The following is a 26794-nucleotide window of genomic DNA, read 5'->3' on the forward strand; positions in this document are numbered from 1 at the left end:
TATTCCGGAATAAGAGTGCCATGGAAGTGGATTAAGATAATTTGGAATAAGGCACTCTTATTTCGGAATGAGAGCGCCCATACTTGGAGTTAATCAGGAATAGTTAATTCGCTTTAAATTCACACCCTATTTTATTCCAGATTAATTTTACATGTGTAGATAAACCCTAAAGGAAATCTTAATTAAATTATGCACTTAGAATATTTGAGTAATCTAGGCCAGTTAATACCTGGAAAATTCAGGAAGCAAACTCAAAACCGATATGAAATCTGTTTGGATTCATTAGCTCTTTGAAAACTGAAACAGTAATTTATGTAAAGATTCCTTAAAAACAAAAATTGAGTCATACAGTTAAAGTTGTATAATATTCTCATTCTGAGGCACAGAGAGAAAGGTACATACACCCCTTCAGTCTGAGATAAGATTGCGCCCCAAACTGTTGAAATTAATTCCCTGCATGTTGAGACTAGAAAGATAACAATGTGCCTTTGGAACGGACTAAAGCCACAAAAGATAGAAGGTGAATACTAACAAAACAAGTGTTACCAGACTGTCACATAAAAAGCTATAACATACATGTTCAAAGACTTAAACAGACACATCAGAAGAGTTGTAATTAAAGGTATAGTATGAATCCGGAAGTATCAGTGGAGATCAGTCAGGAGCTTCCTGCTAGGGATATGATGCGATATATGTGGCATGTAGATTACCCTACAAAGATCTGTAGCCTTTCAATATTTTCTATGTTGTGTTGTACATAACCTGCCAAACAAAGTTCTATTTTTGATAAAGAACCTCTTTTCACTTCCACCTAGCTGCTGTTTTTCCCAGTGGCAATAAACTGTACTGTAGATTGAGCAAATATATTTAAAAATTATTGGTAGCGGAATTATACTGTAACACAAGAGACAGTATAGATATCCACAGAGCCTACCTCATTGTTACTTTTTGACTTACCATCAAAATTCTTTCACGGCACAAATTATAACTCACAACTTAGTTAAAAATGAGATGTACAAACAGTTAAGAACAGATAGCGACACAGGACAGGACAATCTGTAGAGTGCATTCGGCGACTGACACAGTTTCAGCTTCTGATGAGGGTTAAGAACTCTTCACGAGTCTTTGGATCCTCCCGGAATACACCCAACATTGTGCTAGTTACGGTTTTACTGTTCATTTTCTGTACCCCGCGCATTACCATGCACATGTGTCTGGAAGAAAGAAAAGGGAAGGAATGTAAATCAGGCAGGCTTTATAAAGTGGCGAGTATTGCTCTGAGAAGCAGGGGACAATCATTTTACAATGCTAAGTTTAAACTGCAAGCATTTCAGATAACCCACTTAAGGCGGCTGAGTCTGGTAAAAGTACCAAGGCTGGCATTTTCAAGGGACCCAGGTTTCCAACTTCTGTTCCCTTTCAGTGGGATTTGAGTTCCTAATTCTTAGCAGCCTTTGAAAACCGCACCTAAAAAGTGGCGTTGTGTATTAATGCTATGCTGATCAAACCAACACATTTGTTTAAAGATTGGAGCCAAGTTCTGCTACTGGAAGTCCTCAGCATGTAATGATGACAGAAAATTGGTCATTCCAAAGAAGCCATGTTGAAGGATCTATTTTGAATTGAGATGTCACCACGAGGTGGGGTAACAAGACCATCCAGTGCTGACTAGCCAAGATACAGCCATAGTGCTTGTGGAGGTTCTCCCCATTATAGCACATTAGCCAAATTGTTACATGCCTCCTTAGCATGCTCCTCTTTTATGTGCAGGGAATGGGATGCCAGCTGCAGGAATGAGTGAGGCAATACATGCGGAATACATTTGGGCAGGTTGCCGTGTGTAGACGGAAGATCCTCCTTGCCAAAGCAATACACAGTAACAGTATGTTGCTACAGAGAACAGCTGCTTATGGTCACTTACGTGGCTTCAATAACCACTCCAACTCCAGTAGGCTGCAAGGCTTCTGTGATGGCTACTGCAATTTGTTTTGTAAGACGCTCCTGAACTGTAGGGAGAACAGGGTGTTCAGAAACAGATACAGCCATACGTACCAGAGACATGCCATACGTACCAGAGACATGCAGCTACTGGTTTTGTATCTCACGGAGCGGACACGATTTGATAGCAAATTCCTAGTTCCAAGAGAAGCAACCCTCAAACTCTGTACTTTCTGGATATATAGCTTAGGGAATGTTAGTGCAGGCGTCTCTCACATAGCTGGGTAGTTGCTAGTTGGGAAGCCTTATTTTTCACTTTCATATTTGTATGAAGGGGAGTGTACGTAGTGCCATCATTTATGCAAAATCTGGACACTCTAGTGAGTTTGGTTTTCTTGCATAGTGGTTTTCACCTATTCATTTATTTGACATAGGGCTAGATATCTGCTGCCAAGAATAGGTCGAGTCTAGTTACAGAGCAGTGAGGTGGGAGGCCAGGCTGAACCCAACCTGACCTGCATCCAGAGCTGAGAGCAGCTCCCACCCTCCTCCAGAAGTGGTTTTAGCACCAAAACACCGTGGGGCAATTGGGATAAAAAACCCATCATGAGATAAGAAGGGGAACAGGAAAGAGAAGCATCTAATGGAAATTATGGAGACTAAAAATGCAGCCCTTGGGGGCAGCTTCAATTTCTTTAGTAGCTATGTGGTCCTCAGACGTGCCTGGGGTTCTGGTGTATCCTTTCCTCTTACTGGAATGCGGCTCATCTTTGAGGATGGCTAATGTCACGTCTTGGCTTGGATATTTCTTTTAAGACTCAACGTACAGCATACTTCAGTACCACAACAGCTCTTTGGACAGCATGACCACTTCCTCATCCTCAAACGGCCAGTATCCTCACTTGGTCCTGGCCGCTCTCCCTTAATGACCATTTTTCCCTTGAGTCTGTCTCATAGCTAGAGTCACTTTTCACGGGGACACTGTTTTTCAGGATAGCGGCAAAGGGAAGAAAACATGACATATGACTAGAAATGCCTGGATCGTGACTACCATTTAAAGTCTGCCCAGATACAGCTCTGCTGTAGTAAGCTGCCAACATACTATGGCCAGCTTCCGCAAGGTGATGGCATCGGTGGTAATGTTCTCTAAGAATAAAAGGGGCTATTTACCCTGTAGTCTTCTACTGTAAATCTCCACAATCCTAGAAAGAAACGAAATCTGTGTTATTGCACCTTCCAGGTGAGGACTGAACAAGGGTCACACAGTGAACGCTGAAACATGTAAAAAGCCAGGCTAACGATCTGCCCCAGTGTCTGCAGAGAAAGAAAAGCACCATGGCAGCCTAGCTTCTGGCTTGCGTTTCTTAAATTACAGGGTTGTTTACAGCAGCTGGTCACTCTCCCAGCCTGCAACGGGATACAGCAGCAGATGTTTCATCCTTCCTGGTCCGACAAGAGGTCATCTCTCCCAGCTCCTCGGGGCTTTTGGTTGGGCTATGGCTTGGGTAGGTCCTGTTCTGTGACTCATTCGTTCTGTAGCATCTTTTATAACAGCTTTATTTTGGACTGGACTGAGACATCAAATGAAGGCTCCCCAAGGCTGTTCCTGAAGCTATGACACACTGTTGTACCTTCATGGCTAGAGACTGGGCCCAGCTCCATTTGAACTTCAAGGAAACAGATTTTTGACACTGGGATCGCAAGGGACCTACTTTGTTTTGGTACTTTAACCCCAAGGATATGCTGTAAGAGCAGTGTTAGATAACCACCTCCTTTTACTTCAAAACAAAACAGAACAGGGGCAATTCATATTGCTTTTTAATTGGAGTGCAGATTTAACCCACTTCAGGTGAAGTGTCATTGTGTAGACGGTGGGCTGGTGTGTCAACATAGTACTATGCTCTATACATTTAGAGAGACAAAACTTCAACTCAGTGAATCAGAGGAGTAGTTATTTATGCCAATCCGGAATGCTGAATAAGAGAGCTAATCAGCTGTGTCAAGAAGCTTCTGTACAAAGCTTCTATATTGGTCTTGCCCGTCTAGACAGAAACCAGACACACACGTTGCCCTGCCTGGGCCATTAATTAGACACCTGGGAAAAAGCAGGAGCGCATCATTTTCAGAGGAAGGGTTTTCAGAAAATAAGTCCCTCTATTGAAGAGCAATGGGGGTGTCACCGATCACTTTATAGAAAGTAGCACTAACACTGGTAAGAAATATTCATAAACAAATAAAAAAAATTGACGTTGACGAAAATTCTTAGACTTAGAATAGAAGAGGATCTGAAAGTACATATATATTTGTAATAGGATTATTTGCAATAGATTTGCAAGCCCTGTTTTTAAAATCCAGAGAAAGGTGTTTGTTTACTGAACACAGGTCATCCTTGACTATACAAACTCATTAGAATAATCCTATTAGGTTAGATTATACCCATGGTACCAACAGCCTCACAAATCTTCATTTGAGCCATAGGTTGCATTAAATAGGGCAAGGAAGGAATATACATTTTGATCATCCAGTCTGTTTTTTACCACAGTGTTTGAAAACAAATTAGGAACGTGAATAATATTTTACAGTCTAAAAGCCTGATCTTTTGCTATTGACAATGATGGGAATTTCACACTGACTTCCAAAGGGCAGGACCAGAGCCTGAAATCATACAGCAGGTCAATATTGCACACCCCATAGTGTGCTTCTATGCCAATTGCTAAGAGAAAAATGGAAAGAAAAATCATACACTTTTAGCATTGTGTGACCACCTCTGTTAAGAATCATTCAAGACGAGTGACTCTTAAATTGAGAGTTCCTTTGTACCACTGCAATCCAGAGACAATTGCAGACAAATGTAAACTCAATCCAATTGATTGGTATTTCAAGTGTAGAGTCTGAAAATGTCAAGAATTAAAACCCTTCAATAAATAAGGCCAGTCAAATGTTAGAGAATACTTTTAGTAGGGGCCAGTCACCTTCAGAAATCCTACTCAAAAATAGCAACAAACAAGTTATTCTTGAAGTTCCAGCCACAAGAGTGTTGATCGTCATAGAAGATGAATCATGAAATGCCATTCATCAGAAAGGTTTCTAGTACGAAGTGGCAATGAAAGAAAAACAAAATTCCATGCCACAAGCTTTTGTCGAAGTAAATAGAAAGATACAAGGTGGAGATACTGAAAATAGCCCAACAGATTCTCATCCTGCATTACTAGAATGCATGTTTTGTGTGTGTGAAGCACAACACAATTTCTAGAGCCTTTTGAACAGTCAGCCTGAGCCTGTTACACAGGGCAAAGTTCAGCTTTTCTAGCTACCATGCCATTTGAGATATGATGTGTGGAGTGATGCGCTCCCTGGAATCTGAGGTTATTTTAACAAAGATTGCTTGTTCATGGGGTAAGGATCTCTCCAGCTCAGTCAGATTTATTCTTAGTGCAAACAGAGTGAAGACTGGGACCAACTGCATTTCACGTGCTTCAGTGGCATATTTGACCCACTCCCTCCGTGCTAAGAAAACTCAGCATGCCTGTGGATTTACAAGTTTAACTCTCATTGGCGTTACTGGGAGCTACAGAGGATTTACACATGTATCAGACGGAGAATAAATGAACTACTACATAGTCTTTCCAAACAACAGCCAACTTCTTCAGAGTTTTTCCAGAAGGGAACCTTCCATTCTTGTCTCCTCTAAATAAGCAAATTTGTTGCATTATCATTCCATAAATGCCACTTTTGCTACTACCGATTCAGCACAGCACGTCACATATGGCCATGGGCTGGGGAAAAGCTTTTTATGTGACAACAAATAGGTTTCTGAAGTGCATTATTATTACTTTGGTTCCTAATCTGAAATTCATCCATGAAATTCATCTCTCGGCATGTTCGCTGCAGGATAGTGAAACAAAAACGTCAGATTTAATTGAAGAGTCAACTAATGTAGATATGAAAATCTTCGATTCAAATCATGACCATGATCCAGAAAGAGCTAGTTTTAAATCATGTTTACCATTCACAAGTTCTGGAGTTTGACCTTATAATGCAGTGTCCAAGCAAACAGATAATCAACTTTAGTGGTCTTATTTGCTTGCCTTCCAAAGACTGGAGTTCCTAAAAATAACCACTTGCCATCACTTTTGTATACCCTATACACCAGTGTTTTAGAGTAGCATTCAGCAGTTATGAATCTGTCCCCAATCTGCACACTCCCAGGATGTTGTGGTTTAAAGCAATAAACAGCTGCAATCTAGCTTTCATTTTCCAGTAGACTCAGTGAGAAGGATTGCATAAACCCAAATCCAGAACATGAGATACTACTATTGTCTGCTGTACTTTAGAAGGGGACCAGATTACAGATCAACACACTTAACACAGCCTGGAATGCTTCTGACAAATTAGCATCGCTTTCATTAAATTAACACTTACCTAGCAAGCTTGCTGAGACCCAGCACTTGTTTGTTAGGAAGATAACCTATATGTACCTAGAGAAAGGGGAACAAACCATTAACTGGATCAAAAGACTATTCAAGACATCTTTAACACTCATGCATAGTTTATAAAATATGCATTTGCCGCATGTCAAACTTTTAGGCCGACTCCCATTTCAAATCCAGAAGTTTTAGCATGGGGGAAGGACATGCCACCATGCAAGTCTGAAAGACGGAAGAGCACGTAGAGATTGAGAATGTTTAGTGAGTTCATAGTAAGTATTTTGGAAGAAATCACAACTCTTAAAACTCAAGAGTTATGCTTATACACCAAGTCTCAGAAGGGCTACACAGTACATGCCAAATTTAAGACAGGTGCAACAGGGAGATTGTTACAGCAAAATTAAGCTAAAATAAATGCAGCCTTCTTTCAGTGCTTAAAAAAAAAAAGTCTATTGGGAAAAAAAAACCTGTCTTTTTTACTCTAACTGGAAAATTCACATGGCAAGAAGCGTTAGTGTGCAAACTGAAATGCACTTGGAAAGAGAATTAAGGGACAGCTCTTGGGACATTGATACAGCAGAAGGCCAATGAGATTAGGCCACCTTCCATCCTGTTCAAATATGCATTTACTCTCTGAACATTCATGTTTAATAAGCAAATAGACAATATTGAAACAGTAGAGTTCTCATATTTCAAGACTGTCCTAAAAGCAGTGAAAATTTTCAGATTTGTGCTGGGAAAAGTGTGTTGGGTTTTTGTTTTGTTTTTTTCATATTGTGAAACAAGCAGTGTAGGGTTATTTCGTATCATTTTGCCTGGAAGACTGATCTTTCAGAATCCTATTTTGCTGTACCTGTGGCTGTAGGTATCATAATACCACCTAATTACCTGGCTAATTTGCTCACTCCTATCACTTTTCTGTTGGGTAATCAACCAACTGACACCTGAAAGACACGAAACATTTCAGATCAACGTAAGAGACATAGTTTTGCAGTAGTTACTTGGAAACAAGCAATGACTTTTGTTGCCCGGAGAGAACAGATTAACTGTGAAATTTTAGACAGAGCTACAAATACATCATTCACTGAAGAGCATTTGCAGCATGTTTGATGTACCCAACAGGAGAATGGCTAGTCTAACAGTACTTAGAAGCATATCAAATCATTTAGTTGACCATCTGTGACTAATCAGGGTCCAGACACCCCAAGGGGAGAACACATAACAAAAGGACCAATTCGGTGTTTACGAGATTTCTCCAAACCACACAGGCTAAACTGCTAGAATTTACAGATTGCCACAGAAATAATGAGAAAAGCAGTAACCAAAGTACAAGCGAATAGAAAGGTAGAACAGAAACGAAGCACTTTAGTTTCCAGACTTAAATACTAGCAATACAGCAGAGTGGGGGAGGAGACAAAAATGAGATGACCCTATCTCAGAGACATACATAACTGGGCTTCTCCTCATATATTTTATTTCACAAGAATATATTTGGGTACACAAATGGCATGGATGGAATTGCAGGCTATCGGAACACCTGCATCACTACAGTTAAGTATGCTTCATGGGGAGAAACTGGAGTGCGGATGTTCCATCCTCTGGTACTTTTGGACTTGGCGTGGGAGTCAAATGTGACTAACGATAGAGTGCCTCAGTTTTGAAGTGTCCAACTTGAAAGGAGCCTGATTTTCAAAGGATGGGTGCTCAGCAATGTCTGGAATTCAGGCCCCCTTTAGGCTATCATAGTTGGGGCACCCAAAATCATGAGTCACTCCTGGAAACCTTGACCTTACTATTCCATTGCTCATTTAAAAGCGCACACTAATCCGAGGTTTGCACAGTCTGCAGTGGTTACCGTGACGAATGTGCACTGACTGGCTTTTCAAATTGCTAATGTAATCTGTAAGGGATCAAAGCCGATGTCTGGGGTGAGTTGGTTTAATATCAAGATGCCTGCCCTGAAGGCTTGCGGCTGTTTCATGAAGAGCTTCGATATCAGATGTCAGAAACTATTACACTGATAAAGGTTGAGTGCTATATGTTGGGTTCTTAAATCCATAGAAAACTTGCATGAAAGTGGTCTTCAGAATTTGTATTTTCGGATTGCTATGATTCTAGAGATAATTGGCTTTAAAAAAAAAAAAAAAAAGACAACTACCAAAAACGCATGTGAACAAGAGGTTTGAGTCGTAGCTTACACTACAGTATCTGTTGTAGGAGGACGTTACCTTTCCAACGAATGGAACCAGGTGATGTTCACACAATGAGAACATGTCTATGTCCTTCACAATTACCATCTCATCGTGATCTTCATCAAATATGGCGTCATTCAGGATATCTGAAATGAAATGTTTTCATGAGATTATAGATATATAAATTACACACAGCATGCAAAATATGGGGAATTCTGTTTTTTTCTAATCACTTTCCCCAGGTACACCATAGTCAGGCAAACTCTTGACAATTATGGAAGCGAGGTCCCAAGGTTCAGCCGTTCAGCATAGACTAAGGAGACAGTTTGATTGGTACAGGATCACTTGTCATGTCAGACTTCACAGACACCAGAGAGTCATTAATGATAAGCTAATTTGTTCAGAGGACAAAACATGTATAGCTCCACAGAGTGCTGGGAAATGAGATGAGTAACCTAGGAAGTAAAGAATAGGGTATGTCTACTCTGCAGTCGGAGGTGTGTAGACACATGTAGACGTCCCAAGCTAGCTTTGATCTAGCTAGCTCCAACAATGGGAGGGGAACTGTCCAACAATGGGAGGGGAACTGTGGCCATACAGTACAAGCTCGCCCAGGACTCTAGGTAGGTACTCAAGCTGTTAGGCCATGCTGCCATGGCTTCACTGCTATTATCTGAGCTTGGTAGATCAAAGCCAGCTCAGGTACGTCTACACGTGTTGCAGTCCCACCTCTGACTGGTGTGTAGACATATGGTCCATTACAATCAATGCTGAAGAAGGTGTAGTTATAAAAGATCTTCTTGCGTTGGACAGGCTCCTGTGTGCACCCACTTCCAGAGGTCAAACTGGTCTAGGGTTGAGACGAAAGGCAAAGGGTCTCCACACACTCAAAAACTAGCACCAGAGTGGGGGGAGAAATGGGGGGAAAGGGGCCCTTAAAAACACCAAAGCATTGTGTAGGTCAGTTTTAGCAGTCTGACAAGATACTTCCTCCTTCCTGTTTCATCCCGTTTCATCCTCCTTCCTGTTTCATCCCGTTTCATCCTCCTTCCTGTTTCATCCCGGGCCCTGCAACAGGCCTCTACAAAGCCAGCAGATGGTTAGAATGTCAAGAGCTCTTTCTCAGTCCCTCGGCAAGATAAGGTCTGGGTTTATAGGCCTATGAGAAACTGATAGTCTTGACTGTCTGGCTCTTTATGCTCTCCCAGAGAGCATGGGGCAAAGCCAACCGGCTTATAGATGGATACCCCAGTTTAGCCGCACAGCCCATCTCCATCCACACCCACACATCCCCATGAGAAGCCAGTCATGTTCATGCAAAAAAAAAGTGGGGGGGGAGGGTAAAGGGAAATCCAAGCAGGTGGAGGGAGGGCAAACACTTGGCTCTTCTAGTATGAAACAGGCGCCTTTTGAATGTCATGGCTGGTGACTTTACTGTTTGCAGCAGAGAGCGGTCTACTTCTGGATTAAATAACCTCAGGCTGGCTCCTCACGTACTCCCAGGACCATGCCCTGCTAGATCGGGTCACAGCAGGGTAGTACTGCTTCTATGAGATCTCCGAAAAGCCCGCTTCTTTGGAGATGTTAAAAGGATGTTAAGGAAAGCCCGCGAGGTCAGAGACAGACAGTGTATTTCAAACAGAGAGAGACGCCGAGGTGAGCTGTTTAAATCAGTGACGTGAACTCGAGAGGCAGTAATTTGTTCTGTCTGTGCCAGGGAGAACTTTGCCATAGACTCCGGCAGCAACCTCCAGCTGATAAATCAGAGCAGGGCTGAGCTAACAATTAAGCGGGACATGTGGCCAGTTTGATGGCGCTAACTCTTCCAATTGCTACTTCTCCATGCATGTTAACACCAAGCATTTTGCAGGGCCCCCTATTGCTGCTAGACAACACCACAAAAAGAGCAAGCCTCGCAGAAGAAAGAAGGGTGTCCAATGACTGCAGTACTTCACTGCAACCTTTACTTTCGTCTTCAAGCGACTCAGTGGTTAATGTACAAATTCAACAGTTGTGGCTGCTGCGTTTGCTTCTATGCCTACCTCGGACACACGTCTACCCACCAGCTGCCATCTGTTGCCGATAACAGATCGCCATCACAGATCGTTTTAATTTCCTGCATGCTATCAGCAGTACCTAGGTAACCTTGGAAACCAGCATTTGCGACATTCTGCTGTTTCTTTGTGTTCATGACCAAGAACGGTTAGTGACCTGGAAAGCAGCGAGCCAGAACTTCAGAGAGTCATTGTGGGTTGGCCCTATCCATGGGCAGGGTATAAACAGGGGGCACAGAACAAGCCAGGCAACATCTTTACAGTGGCACTGAGCTCCGTCCCTTTCCCCTAGTCACTCCAGCAGCGGAGAGGGGGCCGGGGTGGTAGGAAGCATGGGGGGCACACTTCCTAAGAAGAATGGTTTCCCCGTTAGAGGAGGCAGCAGCAGCAGCAGGAGCAAATGATGGAGTGCCAGCAAAGCTGGGAAGGGACAGTGCGGAGAGCCCAGCAGCAGGAGTGGGCAGGGTGACGCTGCCAGCCTGCGCCCGGAGGTAGTGTCTGTCCAGCGTGCGCCAGCAAATGTAACTGAGGTCACTCCTCCACCCGCTATCGGCAGGGCCCCAGAGTGTCCACCTGAGGGAAGCTGTCCGCACCCCCATGTGCTATGGAGATGGGGCGGCAGGGGAAAGGCGTGTCCCTCCCCATTTCTTTCTGCCCCAAGTTCACGTTCCTTGTCCACCCCTTCAAGGCGCTACACAACTCCACTCCAGCTTGGCATTGCCTTCTCCATCTCAACGCCCTAGGCTCTGCTTATGCTTTTTGCTTTGATGAGTCCTGTACTCGAGGCCACTCGGGGCGTGAGCAGCTCCTATTCCTTTCAGCCGGGCTAAATCCCCACCCGGGGCTTCACCCACCACAGCCGTCACGTCTTCCTCGTTTCACTCCCCGTTCCCGACAACTTCCCTTCACTGGCGAATCAAGCATCTTCCCTCTTCTCCTGAATACCCATCCCCCTGCTTCAGACCCTTCTTCCCAGTAGCCTTACACAGCTCCTCCCTGCCCAGCACAGCTCCCTGCTGAATCAAAGCAGAACACAGATTGAATCCATCCTCTTTTCCCCGTCTCGTTCTCATTCACACTAAGCACCTCATGGGAGAGACAGTGTGTTTTCGTGTAGGGGTAAAGCGCCATGCGTTCTTACTTCTGCCCTTGCATGTGGTAGGCCATGCATCAGAGGGCTAGCATGAAAGATGCTGGAGAACTGCACGCTCCACGTGGACCATATCCAGCATGAAAGCAGAATGGGGAGAGTAAGATGTAATAGCAATGAGGTCTCTTTCTGGAGCACCATGTGTCTGGAGGTTCCATGAAGGACACGACTTTTAGCAAACAACTAAATGTCCATAGCCCATCACTGCGTGGGACGTGGTATAGCAAATCAAAATGTGATATGTGGCACGTGACAGCAGAGGGAATGCTGTCTTCAGTGAAACTCACGCTTCCCTCTTAAGAGTATTGCTGAGAGTGACCAAGAGGTCTCAGCTAAAAGATCCCAGAGCAGGTCTGTGACTCCACCAAGCCTTACAGGCATCCCGCCAGATGGCTATTAAAAAAGCAGCTGGCATTTACAGAACGTGGAAGCTGCTGTTCACAATAGGCGGGCAGTGATGGTAGATAGAGATTTACAAACACAGCTGTTACACAGTCAAACAAAAGGCTTGGAATGGTTGAGAATTTGGTACGTTTTTGCTCTGAATACAGGTGGTGTCAGCCCCCACACACATCCCTCATACGATAGCCTAGATAAGAAGTCCTTACCGTCAGAAGAAACGGATCTTTTCAGACTGGATCTTTTACAGGCTTCCAGTGAAGCAGCTCAATGCACTTACCGGGGAAGTTGTAAGGCTAAGTTGCGTTGTAAAGGAGACTAGCGTTATCCCCATTTTACAGATGGAAAAAGAGAGAAGGTCACACAGTCACACAGAGAGATTGTTGCAGAGACAGGAATGGAACACAGGCCTCTTGAACCCAGTCCAGTGCCTTAGCCATGAGACAGACTCAAAGCTTTTAGGGACTAAAAGCTAGTGCCATGCAGCCTTCAGTTAAGCAGTGCCCTGCGTATGCAAGAGAGCTTTGGAGACACATTATCCAACAGCTCCCGGCCTCAAAGGTTATGGCTTGGTTTACACTTAACTCCCGTTGACTACCGCCGAATCGCAGAGATACGCAAAGTACTTGCGTAACTCCCATCGACTGCTATGCTTCTCTTCTGCGCGCCGTCTTCACTTCACCGAGCCGATAGGAACTGCGTTCCTGTTGACGCAGCGCTATACCACTTGCGCGGGTGGATTAATAATGTCAGCTTCTGGATCGACTGAGCAGGTCTTCACTGACCGCTCAGTCGATCCAGATAAGTCGATCTGATGGCGGCAACTTTGCCGTCGTCAGTGTAGACACAACCTATGTCCACACACGTTAGACACCCCTGGCTGGCTCAGGCCAGCTGACAGGCTCTTGGGGCTCAGGCTAAGGAGCTGTTTAATTGTGGGGTAGACAGTCAGGTTCAGGCTGCAGCCCAGGCTCTGGGACCCTGACCAGCAGGAGGGTCGCAGAACTGCGCAAGCCTGAATTTCTACACAGCAATTAAACAGCCCTTTCGCCAGAGACCTGTGAGCTTAAGTCAGCTGGCGTGGGCTAGCCGCAGGTTTTTAGCTGCGGTGTAGACTTACTCGAGGAGTTTACAATTCAAGTGGACAATATGTAGATAAAAGCAGAGGTGGGGCTGCTCCACAAGACTTTACCCCTTTGCTTTTCACTTGGGTGGATCTTGTCTTATCGCTGATTCTGCGCCTAAAAGATTGTTGATTAGCAGCAAGACCGAGGCCCAGAACAACTCATCCAGGGCCATTTCTACTACTTTGATCACTGCAGGTCACCCCTTTCCAGCAACCCCACCACCATTGCCAGAGCAAGTGCCACAAGCAATACAGATGGCGCAAATGAGACGTGGCATATCCGAAAGGCGGAGTTAGCTAACTGAGTTGAGTTGAAATCAGTTTTTCCTCTGAAGGTTGCCTTCTACCGAGAACAATCCAGCCGTGTAAAAAGTGACATGCTGTCCAGTAGATTAAGGCTCCTTGTTTTCTGCAGTATGCATTTTTATGCCTCTTTTCTAGGAGTGCATGGGAGAGGACCAGGATTCCTCCTGGGCTGCAAAGGTCTAAAGAGCACTGCTTGTCCTGTCTCCTACATTTTTGCAAGGCCTCAGCTGCAAAATGGATATGTTTGCATGCTACTTCAACAGCTTGTCCTACAAGGCCGAGAGATGGAAGGGAAACTGCATTCTTCTAAGTGGATAACTCAGAGAAAAGCTAACTGAGTTGAACACTTAAGCCCTTTCCAAACACATTGTATTAATACGGCGGCTACAGTTCAGATCAAACACAGATGCCTTGGGGAGAAAGACAGGGGCAGGAAACGTGAGAAGTAAAGTTAGGTGTAATCTTTTAAGTTTCCCAGCAACAAGTTCTTCTCTGATCCAGAATTAAGGTACTGCTGTGGAGACTCTGATGTATAGTAACACAAACAGTAGACGTCCATTGAGAAGCAGCTCTGAGCGGAATTGAAATAAAACCTTTATCTACAAAATAACAGCGGATGAAAGCAAAAATCAGAATCAGATGAAAACAATGAACAAGAGACCTTTTCGGGATTTTGCGTCAGAGGAAAGAGAGGACCTGTTGCTATAGAAACTATTTGCATGGCTTTCATGTGACACAGGAAAGCAAAAATCACCGCTGGCAACCAAGGGGCAGACTCTGAGTCTCCTGACAGCTGGCTGGATAGGTCAAGAGAATGAAAGATGACAGCACTACACAGAGTAGGATCTTGATGCATCCTGTCAGTTTTACAACATTTTTGACACTCACATTTGCTTCCTTCGACCATGCATCGCAATTGTGAGAAACATGAAAAGTTCATCGGCTGCTTTCACTCTGACTTAAGCCACTTAAAAGCAGCTGATATTCAAGTTTCAAAGAAGTCCTTTCATTGCAACACACGTTTTCAGTTTAAGGGGAAAAATGTTTGCTAAGCCCTGGGTACTTTCCAGATACTAGAAGAATTGAATTTCGAAAGGGCAGATTACCAATAGACGGTGAGCCACAGTTAGCCTCTTGCTGAAGCACATGAAACTTGCTGCTCTGAGGCAGAGGTCTAGTTTTTATTCTGTGCATGGTTGTGTAATTCTTTTCCTTTCACAGGTATCCGTGCAAAGTGAGTGACACATGAAGTTAAAAGTTAAGCTAAAAGAGAAGTCGGTTTGCTCTAAAACAGACTCAGAAGGCGAGAACCACACACAGAAAAGCCTAGTAGTGTGGAACAGCTGTCCTGAGATTCAGATACGCATCTTTAATCAAGTCAGTTTAATATGTTCCAGGGCAAACAGGGTAGGATATGATAATAAATCTCTTTTAATTGACTGATTCAAAGCCAGCTGAAGGCGTCAGTTACAGGAACTGGACTGAGAACGGTGTCCAAATCCCATTGACACTCTTTAAGCAATCTCAGAGGCCAAGGAGTGAGAGTGAACTACCTTCATATAAAGTGGTGTGGCCCGTGTCGGTCAAGATCGAGGCAGACTGGCAGACCTGTGGGAAGGTCTGATTGTGTTCAGTGATGTGGAATGATAGACCTTTTAAAAGAACAAACAAACAAAAGAATCCACGCAAGATATTGCCAAAAGCTCCAGCTGTGCTGCATGTGGGTGGAAGCACCACGAGTATTGATTTGAAATTAATGTAATTTCAGGATGCTTCTAAAACCCTAACTTGCTATAGGGAAAGCAGCAAAAAATAAATCAAAGGTTGAAATCTTCACTCTATCCATATAGTAGTGTTATGAAGGGATTGCAATTAAGGAAAATATTCTTGACAGGCAAGGCATGAAAATTATGGTGGCTTTTAATATAAAAAGAGTAAAATACAAGATATCAGGATTCCTCTATATTTTTTACTAAAACAGATTGAACAGTAATAATTCTCAGTCACATACAGAGAGTTAATTTTGTTATGGCATTTTAATGGCTCAAGTTTTCAGAATGAAGGGATTAGGGAGAATGCAGAGTTTCAAGAAACTGTTATTAAAGAAGGAAGTTCCAAATTAAAGGAAGCATGAAAACATTGTTGCCTAAATAGACAATAGAACTAAAAAGGAAACAATACAAGAATTAAATAGGCATCAAATCCAGATTATTCCCCTCGCATATAGACCTGCCTGATTGAAACTAAAGAGAGAAATCTTACCTACAGGGGTCTTAGGAAGTCTGTATCTGTCATCGCCATCTCTCAGAAGGACTAGAATTGTGTCCTCAACCCCAGATGGAATTAATGGTTTCAGAAACAAGGGTTAACCCCTCAGTTAGCAAAAGCAAAGCCTGAAGAATAATTTAATACATATTTGATGTATTAAAAAAAGAGGAGGAAAGTCAAAATCAGCTGAATAACAATATTGCATGTCATCTGTACAGATTCATTTGGTTTCTTATAAATGTATTCTGCATGCAGCTTGAGCTTGGAGTTTATTCATATGAAAGATCACAGTTATTACAGTTTCTCGGATGTAACTAAGATTTCAAAATTCTTAAATTGTTTTTTTATGATACATTCATTAATATGAGGAAAAGCAGGATTATGTAGAGACTCATTAAAATGTATCAAGATTTCAATAAAGGTATTCATAATGTTACCATAATATTATAAGACCCATTAAAAATTGAACTAGAGATGGAAGGTAGAGAAATTTGAAACAATGGATTAGAAAGGCAGCGTAAGAGGAAGCTAGTTTTTAACGAGGAGGATCCTCAAACAGATAAAGAGTTTAAAAAATTAAGTTAATATCTAAAACCCAAAGAAGTTTTGACAAACAAGTGTAATTTGAGTGCATGAATAGTGAGAAAAAGTGGTTAAAAAGCCTGGAGTCTCAGTCCAATAGTTCAAGGGGGAGGAAATTTCATCCTATTATGTAGTCTTGCCACAACAAAGAAAGCTTCCCCACAAGAGAAGTTAATTGATATTACTGGCTCTCATAACAAACAATATGCACCCCTGCAAATTTACTGGTTTTGAAAAACGACAATTTAGATCTGTAGGAAAACCAGCATTTGAAAATTGATGCTATTTGATCCATCTAGCCAGTACATTACAAAATTATGTTTAATTACAAACAGATTGTTTGAGGACTAAGATCTAGCAATACACCTTTTGTCTCCAACAGCAGAAACAGAATGAAGTAACCCACCATCTCTTAGAAAAGGGTGGTTTTGCCAATCAATTGTTTAAGCTGCAGACTCTCTATTTTTATATCATGATGTTTATTTAGCAAGTACACTCCTCAGCAAACTTGTGAGTTTGCCCCCACAGCTGTCACCAGTTAAAATACCAAATCCACAGACAAAAGATGAGGAAAATAGCAATAAGGTGATATTTATTCAGCACTCTCCATCAGAGAGCACACAAACCAATGAGAGAGAGAAATCCAAAGTGTACACAATTTGACAGATGTTGGTCTATAGGTACTGGATATAACCCCAGATATTATTAGTTTTGCCTTAAAATGAGAGATTACAGTACAGGATCACTGAGTACTTATGGCTAAATTAAAACAACAACAACAACAACAACACACAAGCGTAACAGTTTGAACCATAACAAATGTTCAGGCAAGTAGGACTACTGAACAATTGAATCGAAAACTATGTGGAACTGTATGTTATGAGTTTTGTTTTGTTTTTTTTAACTACAGGTAAAAATTCTTCATTTAACACCTTTGAGGCAGAACAGAATAAGTTAACACACTCACTGTTTTTAGCAGAAAGACAAACTGAGTGCATTTAGGGCTGTTGTGTTCAACAAAAGGTGTGCGAGGCTTTTGCTGTGCGTGACTAGCACGGTTTTTCTAGTAGTTGCAGCCCTTAATGAACATGTTGTTTTATTTAGCATGCTTCAATATTCAAGTGTAAACAAGTTTATTTTCCTTCTGCAAATGCCTGGTATTTCTTCATGCCAGTGCTTGGTTTTTGCTGTTGTATTGCCGGATCAGTTACGTCTCATCTTTTTAAATTAGCTTTGTTAAAGTTCACTGTTTCAGAATGCTCACCCTTCTATTTAGATCAGCAAAACTGATTTCTACATTTTCAGATTTATTGAATTCTAGTTAGAATTTAGGGTTAGCCTGCCACACAATATTTCCACTTATTCTTGTTCATTTATTGTGTGCTTTTTCTGAAGTTTGCACTATTATATACTTCATAATGTTTAAATTATTTACCAGCCTGACCGACATCAGCCTTCAAGGAAGTTTAAGTGATAAAAGCATCCCGCATCTCCCACAACACAAAAATGGAACTTTTGACAGAGAGTGTGATCCAGATATACAAACACTGAATTAAAGACAACCAAATATTGACAGACTCACCATCTTTACTTTTATTTGCGGAAAACCTAATTAAATTTACAATTTTTTTGTTTAATTTATTCCAAGAACCAATTAGTAGACAGACAGACCCTCACTCTGATTATATTTTGTGGGAAATGTTAATTAGTTGAATTTAAGACAGGATTAAAAAAAAAATCCCATTTCTATATGACCCTGACTGCCCCAGGAAGTTTGTTTGAAAAGAATGTTTTTCCCCGCAACAGCCATTTCACAGTCTTCAGATCTGAGTGTTGATGTTTTTATATTTGCTGTTCATTGACTTCACATCACGGGGAAAAGTCGGAGATAAAATACAAGCTCGTTTCTATAATTCTCAAACAAGCTAATACAGATCAGTTGTACAGAATCATTTGCGCCAATGAAAGGGCCAATGCATACCCTAGAATAAAATTAGATGCTTGTTATAAATTGTTCTTGTTATACTAACTAAAGTACAATAATATAGGACTGCAGAACATAAATACCAAATAGAAGCATAAGTGAAGTAGGCCAGAAAATACCACTACAGCCATCATTACCAAAGTGGCCCTGAGATATATACAGTGGTAGTCCAAAGGTAACCTATAATGAGGCAAAAAAGTTAACCTGTAGCCTATTTGCTCTTTTATGATTTACAGAGGACTGAGTTTGGCAGACTGTGTTTTTACACTTTCCTCTCCTTCCTATAGGATGGATCACGTTATGATGTCTGTTCTATTAATTCCCTCTGAAACACCTGGCATTGGCCACTGTTGGAAGACAGGGTACTGGGCTAGCTGGACCATTGGTCTGACCCAGGACGGACATTCTTATGTTCCTACATTGTCATGAATCCATGTCTTGTCTCCCCAGCACAGGCAGACTACGAAAAAAACCAACAGTAGACTTAATGTATCACTGGTACCAAGGAAGTGAAACTGGATTACTTGAAGGGAAGTAATTGTGATGCTGGTAGACCAGGTGCTAGCTCTTACCAAGACTGTAGGCATCAGCTAAAACTAGACCAATCACCTATATGTTAGCATTGTTCAAGATACGTATTAGATTTATAGGAATGTGCTTAGACTATGGAATGCTTGTTAATTGCTGCCTGCATTAATGTCACTTGTAATGTTTGTGTCCCACCCTATAAAGTGATTTATAAAGCAAAACTTTACATCTGTAACAATGTTAGCTCTGAGCCAATGACCTTAGGGAGGGTCTAGCTTAAAATGCTGCACCAACACAGCTGGGCTGTTGTTCAGTTCAGTGAAGATGCTCTTTCGCTGATGGGACAGCTTCTCCCATCAGTGTAGATAACCCACCTCCGAGAGGCGGTAGTTGTGTTGAAGGGAGAAGCTCTCTGTCGACATAGCGCTGTTTACATGGGAGGTTAGGTCGGTATAACTATGTTGCTCAGGGGTCTGGATTTTTCACACCCCTGAGTGACGTAGTTACACCAGTATAGTTGTGTAGTGTAGACTTGGCCCCAGTCAGGGGGAATGGTCCCACCACCACAGAGAAGGACTATCAGAACTCAATGGGCCATTTTGGAACATCACAGTACAAAGACTTGGTTACTGGACCACTCATATTTGTAAAGATGCTACCTGCAAGAAAGCCCAGCCCATCAGCTTGAATGTTGGAAGAAGGGGATAAAACAGGGACACAAGAAAATTTTCTCTTTCTTTGCTGTTTGGACTCTCACGGGGCTGGAGCTAGGAAACAGAAGCAGAGATTCCCTGGGGTCAGCCTGGGTTAGCCCTAAAAGACATTCAGGGCTGACAGACAACTACAGCTCTGTCACCTTTTAAAACCACAGACTGTAATTCATTGGTCTATATACGTTTGCCTACTTTAACCTGTCAAGAACTCATTTCATTTTCCTAGTTAATAAATCCTGAGTTTACTATAGGATTGGCTACAAATGTTGTCTTTGGTGTGGTACAAATTGACCTGTGGTATGTGACTGGCCTCTTGAGACTGGAAGCAACCTGAATCTTTTGTGATCTTTGGTGTATGGCAGGGGTAGTCAATAGGCAGACAGCAGGCCAAATCTGAACCGCCAGAGACTTTTGAATGGACCACAAAATCTTTTTATTGACGTAATATTTTTGTATGATTTTCTCTGGAATCTGGCTCTTGACTATACCTTGACCAAGAAATTTGGATCTTGACAAAAAATAATTGCTTACCCCTGGCGTATGGCAACCAACTATCACTACGTCCAGCTTGCCTAGGTGGTAAGATAGACCAGACAGGGCCCAAGGGCACTGTCTGTTACTGCACGGTAAGACTGTGATAGGATTTCACATCTGTTACTGGGTTGCTGAAATCTAATGACAGAACACACCACCAGCTTGGGGTGCCTGCTCTGCTTTTTGACAGTCTGCCCCGAGACTGGCACGCATGGTCGTGAACCACTCCAGACAGCATGACTGTCATTTTTATCCAGGTGGTTCCACGTTTTTTTTAAATAGCTGCTCAAACCAAACAAAAAAGAAAACTCTTTGCTAAAAAGCTTTTCAGTTAAGGTTAACAATTTCCCAATCCCCTCTTGAATCATGAAAGTCTTCTTACAACAGGGACAAGAAGATGAAGTGTTTCTGCTCTTGCAAGGAGAAGTTTCCAAGCAGAAAAATACTTTAGTCCAACGGCTCCCCACCCAATGGGGGGGGCACCAAAGATTCCAGAGGATTCAGGAGGCTTCAATAACATTGAGATCACTTAGCCGCCTGAGCTCCACACCAAGCGCAGCAGCCTTGATCTCCACGTCGACTGGAGCAGCCCTGGCCAACCCGCCAGAGCCCCCCCCCATTAACCTCAGTCCATGAGGGACGTGTACCCCACAAGTGACGTGCAGTGGCAGCTGCGCCTGGGAAGGCTTCGCTTCTTACTCCGGTAAGAGTCATTTATAATTATTATTAATAAATTCAGTGTTGTTATATTATCATTGTATGTGTTTATAGGGGTTATGTGTGTTTATGGCCGGTGAGCGGGGCTGGGGCATGTGTTTTACCTAGTGTTAACTCGTGGGGCTTTGACTCAGACAGGCTGGGAACCATTGCTTTAGGCCTTTCAGGTCTTTCTTACAAACACCCTAAAGACACAGAGTAGGACAGCACCACGGTCCTTTTTTCTCCTTCGTGGGTCAACCTTTGAAAATACCAACTATAGATGACGGTGTACGATCCAAATACATGAAAACATGAGCTCTGGAAAACACCAGTCAGACACAGAGCTGTATTCACAGCTCTCCTGCTTTCTCCTTTCTGATTTCACCAGCTGAGATGGAGAGCTGCTGCAGGGCATGTGAGGAGAAACAGAGACAATACCAAGGGCTAGCCAGAAAGCTCCTGATTTTGCCCACCTCTTTCAGCTAACTCAGAGATCCAAGAAACTATATACAGCCTTCAAGGCAACCAAATAGACAAATGTGACACCCGCCTTTTCATTTCTAGACAACAGAGTTAAGCTGAACATGTTCTACATTCGCACATTTTATACAGTGTGTTCTCCTGACCTTACATTCACTTTATGGTGTTCACTAGGTTTGATGTCTGAGTGTATCGAACATCAGAGATTTCTCTGGGATCTTTACATCAAACTAAACACTATTTCTTTATAAATAAAAGCTACCACATCCAGTTGTTTAACTATAAACACAGAAACTCAGATCTGTGATTTAAAAACCTTGTTGTCATACTTCAAACACTTGGACTATTGGTAGTTATTTGAATTCCTTCCTTGGATTTAGTTCTCTGCAGCCACAGAAGTGTGACAAGATGGTTTCAGCACTCTGTGTATTACAACAGGACCAAGATGCACCAACAAGATCAAGGCCCCATTGTGCTAGGAGCTGTACAAACATAGTAAGAGACAGTCCCTGCTCTGAAGTTTAGACACAAACAGGTGCTATATTAAAAAAAACACCTTTCTATAACCACATTTACGGATATACTTTACGGATGTTAAATCAGTGTCAACTCTCAAGTCTAAGTCCTCTCATTGCCTGAACATTTTTCTAGGTAACCACAGGTTTCACCTCACAGCCACAATTGTGTCCTCTCCAACCCAGCCAATGGGGAAAAAAATTGACTGTCTGCTTTCAACTGCAGAATAAGAGGGGTTGTTTGCTGGGGGAGTATGAGCCGGGGGGAGGAGGAGTGGCTGGAAAGCGATTATTTTTCCCCTTATGATGGTGGGGGAGAAGAAAATGAGCACCAAATTTGCACTGCAGCCTCAGTTTGTCTTTGAAAAACAGCTAACAGTCCACAAATAAAGCCACAGACAGCCACCTCGCGCCTAACGCCTGATTACTGTGCAGAAGGTTTCTGCAGGGTACTTGCTGCCAGTTCTGCCCTCCTGTCCACCTACACGTCTTCAAAGCATGGAGGACTCTGCATATGCGAGGGGCTGCCAGAAGGCTGCTCCAAAGGGCTCTTCCATGAGTTTTTTTTTCCCCTGCCATCCTCCAAAGCTCCATGCCACACCCTCTATTACTGATCCCCAAAAGGAGAGGGGTTGAGAAAGTTTCTGCATCAGAACAAGTCAGATTTCAGTTTTTGAGTGTCGGCAGCAGGTGACTAATATTTTATACTCCTTGCTGTAATGCAGCCTGCCCCGGTCCGCATCTGACACAACACTGGGGCGTGGAGTGCTGTGACCTTCTGGCTCCCCAGGGATATGGAGGATGGGGACAGCCCTGTCAGAGTCCTAACAGAATCCCCAGGGGAGCGGGTGGCACAGCAGGAATGAAGCGCTACTGAATGAGCTAGAGATCAGGTCAATTCCCCCGCAGGCTGCCCACAGAAGTGGGGATTAGACACTGGCACAAGAGAGACAGGTGGCTAACTCGGGCATCTCAGTTGACATTACATGGTGGTCACGGACAGATGCTCTGAGGCCAGACAAATGAGAATCATCTACCAGGCAGCAGGCAGGGTGATGAGGAGGAAATTAGGAATTGACAGGGAGCTCTGAAGTGGTCTGCAGATGAGACTGATCTCCGGGTTCATCTTCCTACACCTTGCTGCTTGTAATAACTAGTGCTTTTCTGAGCCGCCTTTCATTTACAGCCAGTTGAGTGCCCACATCTGTACTCCTCTCTCAGGGACCCAGCATTGAGGACCAGCATGCAGATAAGTTTTCATTTGTGACAGGGTTTCACTCCCCTTTAAAAAAAAAATTCATTGATGTGGAACTTTCAAGCTTTCCATTTGTAAAATCTCAAGGTGTTCTGTCTACGCGGCATTCTCACAGAATAAGGATAAAGCAAGACTGTCAGGAACGTTACACACGGGTAGTTACAATCTCTATATTTGCTCAGCTAACTCTTTGAACCCTCACCAAGAGGGGTGAGGGGGATGATGCATAAATCTGTGTGTATAAAGCCAGGTTTGAAAAGTGTAGCAGATACCTATAAGCTGAAGGACTAAATGCACTCGTGAAAGGCAAGGGTGAAATGTTCCACTAGTAAAGTCTAAGGGCAATAGCCCAATGAGATGTGCAGTCCCACATGCCACACACGGCTGTTGGCAAGTGGAGAAAGCTGTTACCGAACCCTTGGGCTGGCTCTATTTTCACATAATTATCTGGGTGCAATTACTGTAAGATTCCATGTGCCTCTAGCTTTTGGAAGGAGGAGATGGCTTTTGCCCTTCCCTCCTCCCTACCCCGTTACTGCTTAAGATGGGGAGAAGGAAGAGTGATGGAAACCTTCCTCCTTCTCCTCCAGCCTTTTTTTGGTTTCTCCCCCCCTCCATCCGAAGAACACCAGAACCTGCTGCCTCTGCTGTGGCTCAGCTTTTCCATCCAGCATCCTTGACTCACTGATGCCAGAAGGTTTTGGATAGCAGCCATGAAACTGACCATGATCTTGTTAGTTTCACAATGCTGCTGTTTGACAAGGCTATGAACCAGAGTAGACAGTGGAACTTAGACTCAAGAAGACAAATTGCTTTTGCTTATTGGTTCACATTGGAAAGGCCCTTTGCCAACACAAGGTTTTTTAGAAAGTTGAAGTTTCCTATAGAAATTGCTAAGTTAGCAGGTACTCACTTGAGAGGGGTGAGCAGCAATGAGGTTTTCAAATCCTTGTATTATTATTTTTGTTAAAGTATCCCCAGTTAGGTTAGGGCCCTATTTTACAGGCATGGTAAAAGCCTATCTCTGACCAGAGTTTGTAGTCTTAGACCAGGAGGGGGAGGAGAACCTTAGGACCCTTCTTGCTTAGCTCAGCCAGCACTATTTGAATTTAAAGTTGACACCTGCAAAATTTAGCTGCAAATAGCTTGCAAGAAAAGGAGAAAAATGGAGAAAGTTGTTTCTCACCTACCCCATTATAAGTCCTTGTAAAGTAGCACTAAATTGACAATATTATGGCAGACCAGCCATGAGACATCGTTAAAGTTGCATCCGAGATTTCAGTTTATAAACTGTTTTTAAGGAAAACAAGATCACTGAGAAGCTTTTATTAAACTTGCTTACTCTGGCTTGCCTGTCACCTCACGTCTGAGGAGCAAGCCTAAATATGAACACAAGTATCAGACAACTGTTAAAACAAGTTACACTGGGTTAAAACAAGTGCCCACGCTTTCAAAAACAAAACAAACAAACAAAAAATATCCCCACTGCATGATGCCGTGGAAACTGGCAATATCGGGATGTAAGTAGGCACAACTGTCAGACATGTTTCAGAGCATGCTTGCAACCCCGTTAAATATACTATTCTGTAGTCAGGTCAGGGTAAGCACTGCCTTCGCTACCTACCCTGAAGTCTCCTGGCATCATGAGATCCTTAAGACATTTTTTTTTCCTAGTTGAGGCAGACCTGATAAGAGGAAGGAGATATTTTTAAAAGTATCCTAGAGACCCAGGAAATCAGAGGACCCCAATGACACACTTTCCTCCCCCTAGGAGTTTCCCCATTCTCTTTAGTTAAGCTGGCAGCCGTTGGAGTATGCAGGAAGTAGAATTTTGGTTTGAAGGCTATTGCAATGATGTGTTTCAAGAGTGGATTTTCCCTCTCTAATTTGTTGAGCACAGGTTGGCTCCACGACTGCAAGGAACTTATATCTCACTCAGTTTTAATCAAAAGCAAACCCTGGAGTAAGTGGCGGAGGGGGGAAAAAGCAACCATCCTAGTTGGTGCCATCGTGGATAAGACACTGAAGGCAAATTTCCTTTATTTCCTCACCTCCGGACAGGGTCAGGAGTCCTGAATGTGTTACTCCAGCAGCGGGATTGCTTTACCTGGCATGCTAACTTTGTTTAAGTTAAGGAAAGTTTTCTGGATTTAACACAAGTTTTGCTCTGCCTTTTCAGGGGCACTATTTTGCACTAGCCCCCAGGGAGAGCCCTGCATGGCCCTTCTCTAGCCCTCCTGCTGCTCTCCTGCTGGGGGGGAGGAGGACCCCCGCAACACACAACTTCGATATCCCAGCAGGTCTCCTGATGGTGGAGACACCCTGCACCCATACGGTCCTCTTAAATGATGGCTGTCCTGGTGTGGGGGACACCTGCGTCCTTTAGCCAGGGTGATGCCAAGGACGCTCGGGAACCCCCTACCCCGCCCACTCCTGAGATGGGATCCCAGGGGCAGGGTCCCCTGTGCACGCCATACCTGAGATGGTCTCCTGGTAGCCCTTGGTGAAGAACTGCATGGCAGTGGCTGCCCTCCAAGGGGTCCGGAGCAGGCCCTGCCGCGCGGGGTCCTCCCCCAGCGAGCGCAGGATGGTGGTGTAGGCGGCGGCCAGGCTGGGCAGGTTCATCTCGTTGTCCTCCTCGCTGCGGGTCCTCTCCTCCTTCCAGCTGTCCAGGCATTGCGCGCTGGCACCTGGCGCGCCGCGGGGCTTCTCCAGGGGCCGGCTTGGAGCGGCCGAAGGCGGCGGCTGCTGCTTCTCCTCCGCCGGGTACCCATTGCAGCTGACTGCCTCCAGCAGCGCCCCCAGTTTCCCCTTCTCCATCCGCCCAAGGACTCGGTCCGTGCGCCCAGAACTTGGGGGGCGGGCTGGGAAGGAGAGAATCACACTATCCCGGGGGAGGGGGCCCGTACAGTGCCCGGCACTAGGGGCGGGGGGGGGCTTCGTGCGCACTGGAGGGGTAGGGGGGTGTCCTGCGCCGGGCACTAGGGGGATCCGTGCGCACCGGTGGGGTAAGGGGGTGTCCTGCGCCGGGCACTAGGAGGGATCCGTGCGCACCGGAAGGGAAGGGGGTGTCCTGCGCCGGGCACTCGGGGGGGATCCGTGCGCACCGGAGGGGTAAGGGGGTGTCCTGCGCCGGGCACTGGGGGGGGTCCGTGCGCACCGGTGGGGTAAGGGGGTGTCCTGCGCCGGGCACTAGGGGGGATCCGTGCGCACCGGAGGGGGTAGGGGGTGTCCTGCGCCGGGCACTAGGGGGGATCCGTGCGCACCGGAGGGGGTAGGGGGTGTCCTGCGCCGGACACTAGGGGGGATCCGTGCGCACCGGAGGGGTAGGGGGGTGTCCTGCGCCGGGCACTGGGGGGGATCGGTGCGCACCGGAGAGGTAGGGGGGGTGTCCTGCGCCGGGCACTAGCCGGAGGAGTGCAGTGTCTGCGCCCAGGAGTCCCGGCTCTCCGTGCGCGCCCGGCCCCGGGTCGAGGAGCGGCGTCCGTGCGCTCAGCAGGGTCCCCCTGTCCTGGTGGAGGGTCACCTACCGGCTCCGCGGCCGGGACTCTCCCCTCGCGCTTCCTTCCCGGCACTGCTGACCGCGGACCGCCCCCCTCTTTATAGCGCGTCCGGCTCCAGTCGCGGGGCCCGCGCCGCTCCCA

General features: G+C 44.4%; 1 protein-coding gene across 2 annotated transcripts; it reads right to left on the minus strand.

Annotated features, from left to right (window-relative positions):
* Nucleotides 1–287: 287 nt before the first annotated feature.
* GCH1 (GTP cyclohydrolase 1) lies at nucleotides 288–26052 on the minus strand. Of its 2 annotated transcripts, XM_067554805.1 has the most exons (7): nucleotides 25628–26052; nucleotides 15146–15244; nucleotides 8594–8703; nucleotides 6361–6416; nucleotides 3109–3140; nucleotides 1922–2006; nucleotides 288–1214 (listed from the first exon to the last, which is right to left on the minus strand). In XM_067554805.1, the coding sequence occupies exons 1-7, from the start codon at nucleotides 25968–25970 to the stop codon at nucleotides 1088–1090; spliced, it is 852 nt and encodes a 283-aa protein (XP_067410906.1). In that variant the 5' UTR covers nucleotides 25971–26052; the 3' UTR covers nucleotides 288–1087. The 2 variants fall into 2 exon arrangements, with proteins under 2 accessions (XP_067410906.1, XP_067410908.1); XM_067554807.1 differs by lacking the exon at nucleotides 15146–15244 and having other exon boundaries at nucleotides 25628–26050.
* Nucleotides 26053–26794: the final 742 nt, after the last annotated feature.

Source organism: Emydura macquarii, unplaced genomic scaffold (genome assembly GCF_026122565.2).
Source record: "Emydura macquarii macquarii isolate MOO-44397 ecotype Brisbane River unplaced genomic scaffold, CSIRO-AGI_Emac_v2 contig_1551, whole genome shotgun sequence".
Classification (NCBI taxonomy): domain Eukaryota; kingdom Metazoa; phylum Chordata; order Testudines; family Chelidae; genus Emydura; species Emydura macquarii.

Coding starts and splice junctions, on each gene's coding strand:
- GCH1 (XM_067554805.1), bottom strand. CDS start 25,970: ATGGAGAAGGGGAAACTGGGGGCGCTGCTGGAGGCAGTCAGCTGCAAT. Junction 15,245..25,627: donor CTACCAGGAGACCATCTCAG/GTATGGCGTGCA, acceptor TTCTTTTAAAAG/GTCTATCATTCCACATCACT. Junction 6,417..8,593: donor TGGTTCCATTCGTTGGAAAG/GTAACGTCCTCC, acceptor CCCTTTCTCTAG/GTACATATAGGTTATCTTCC.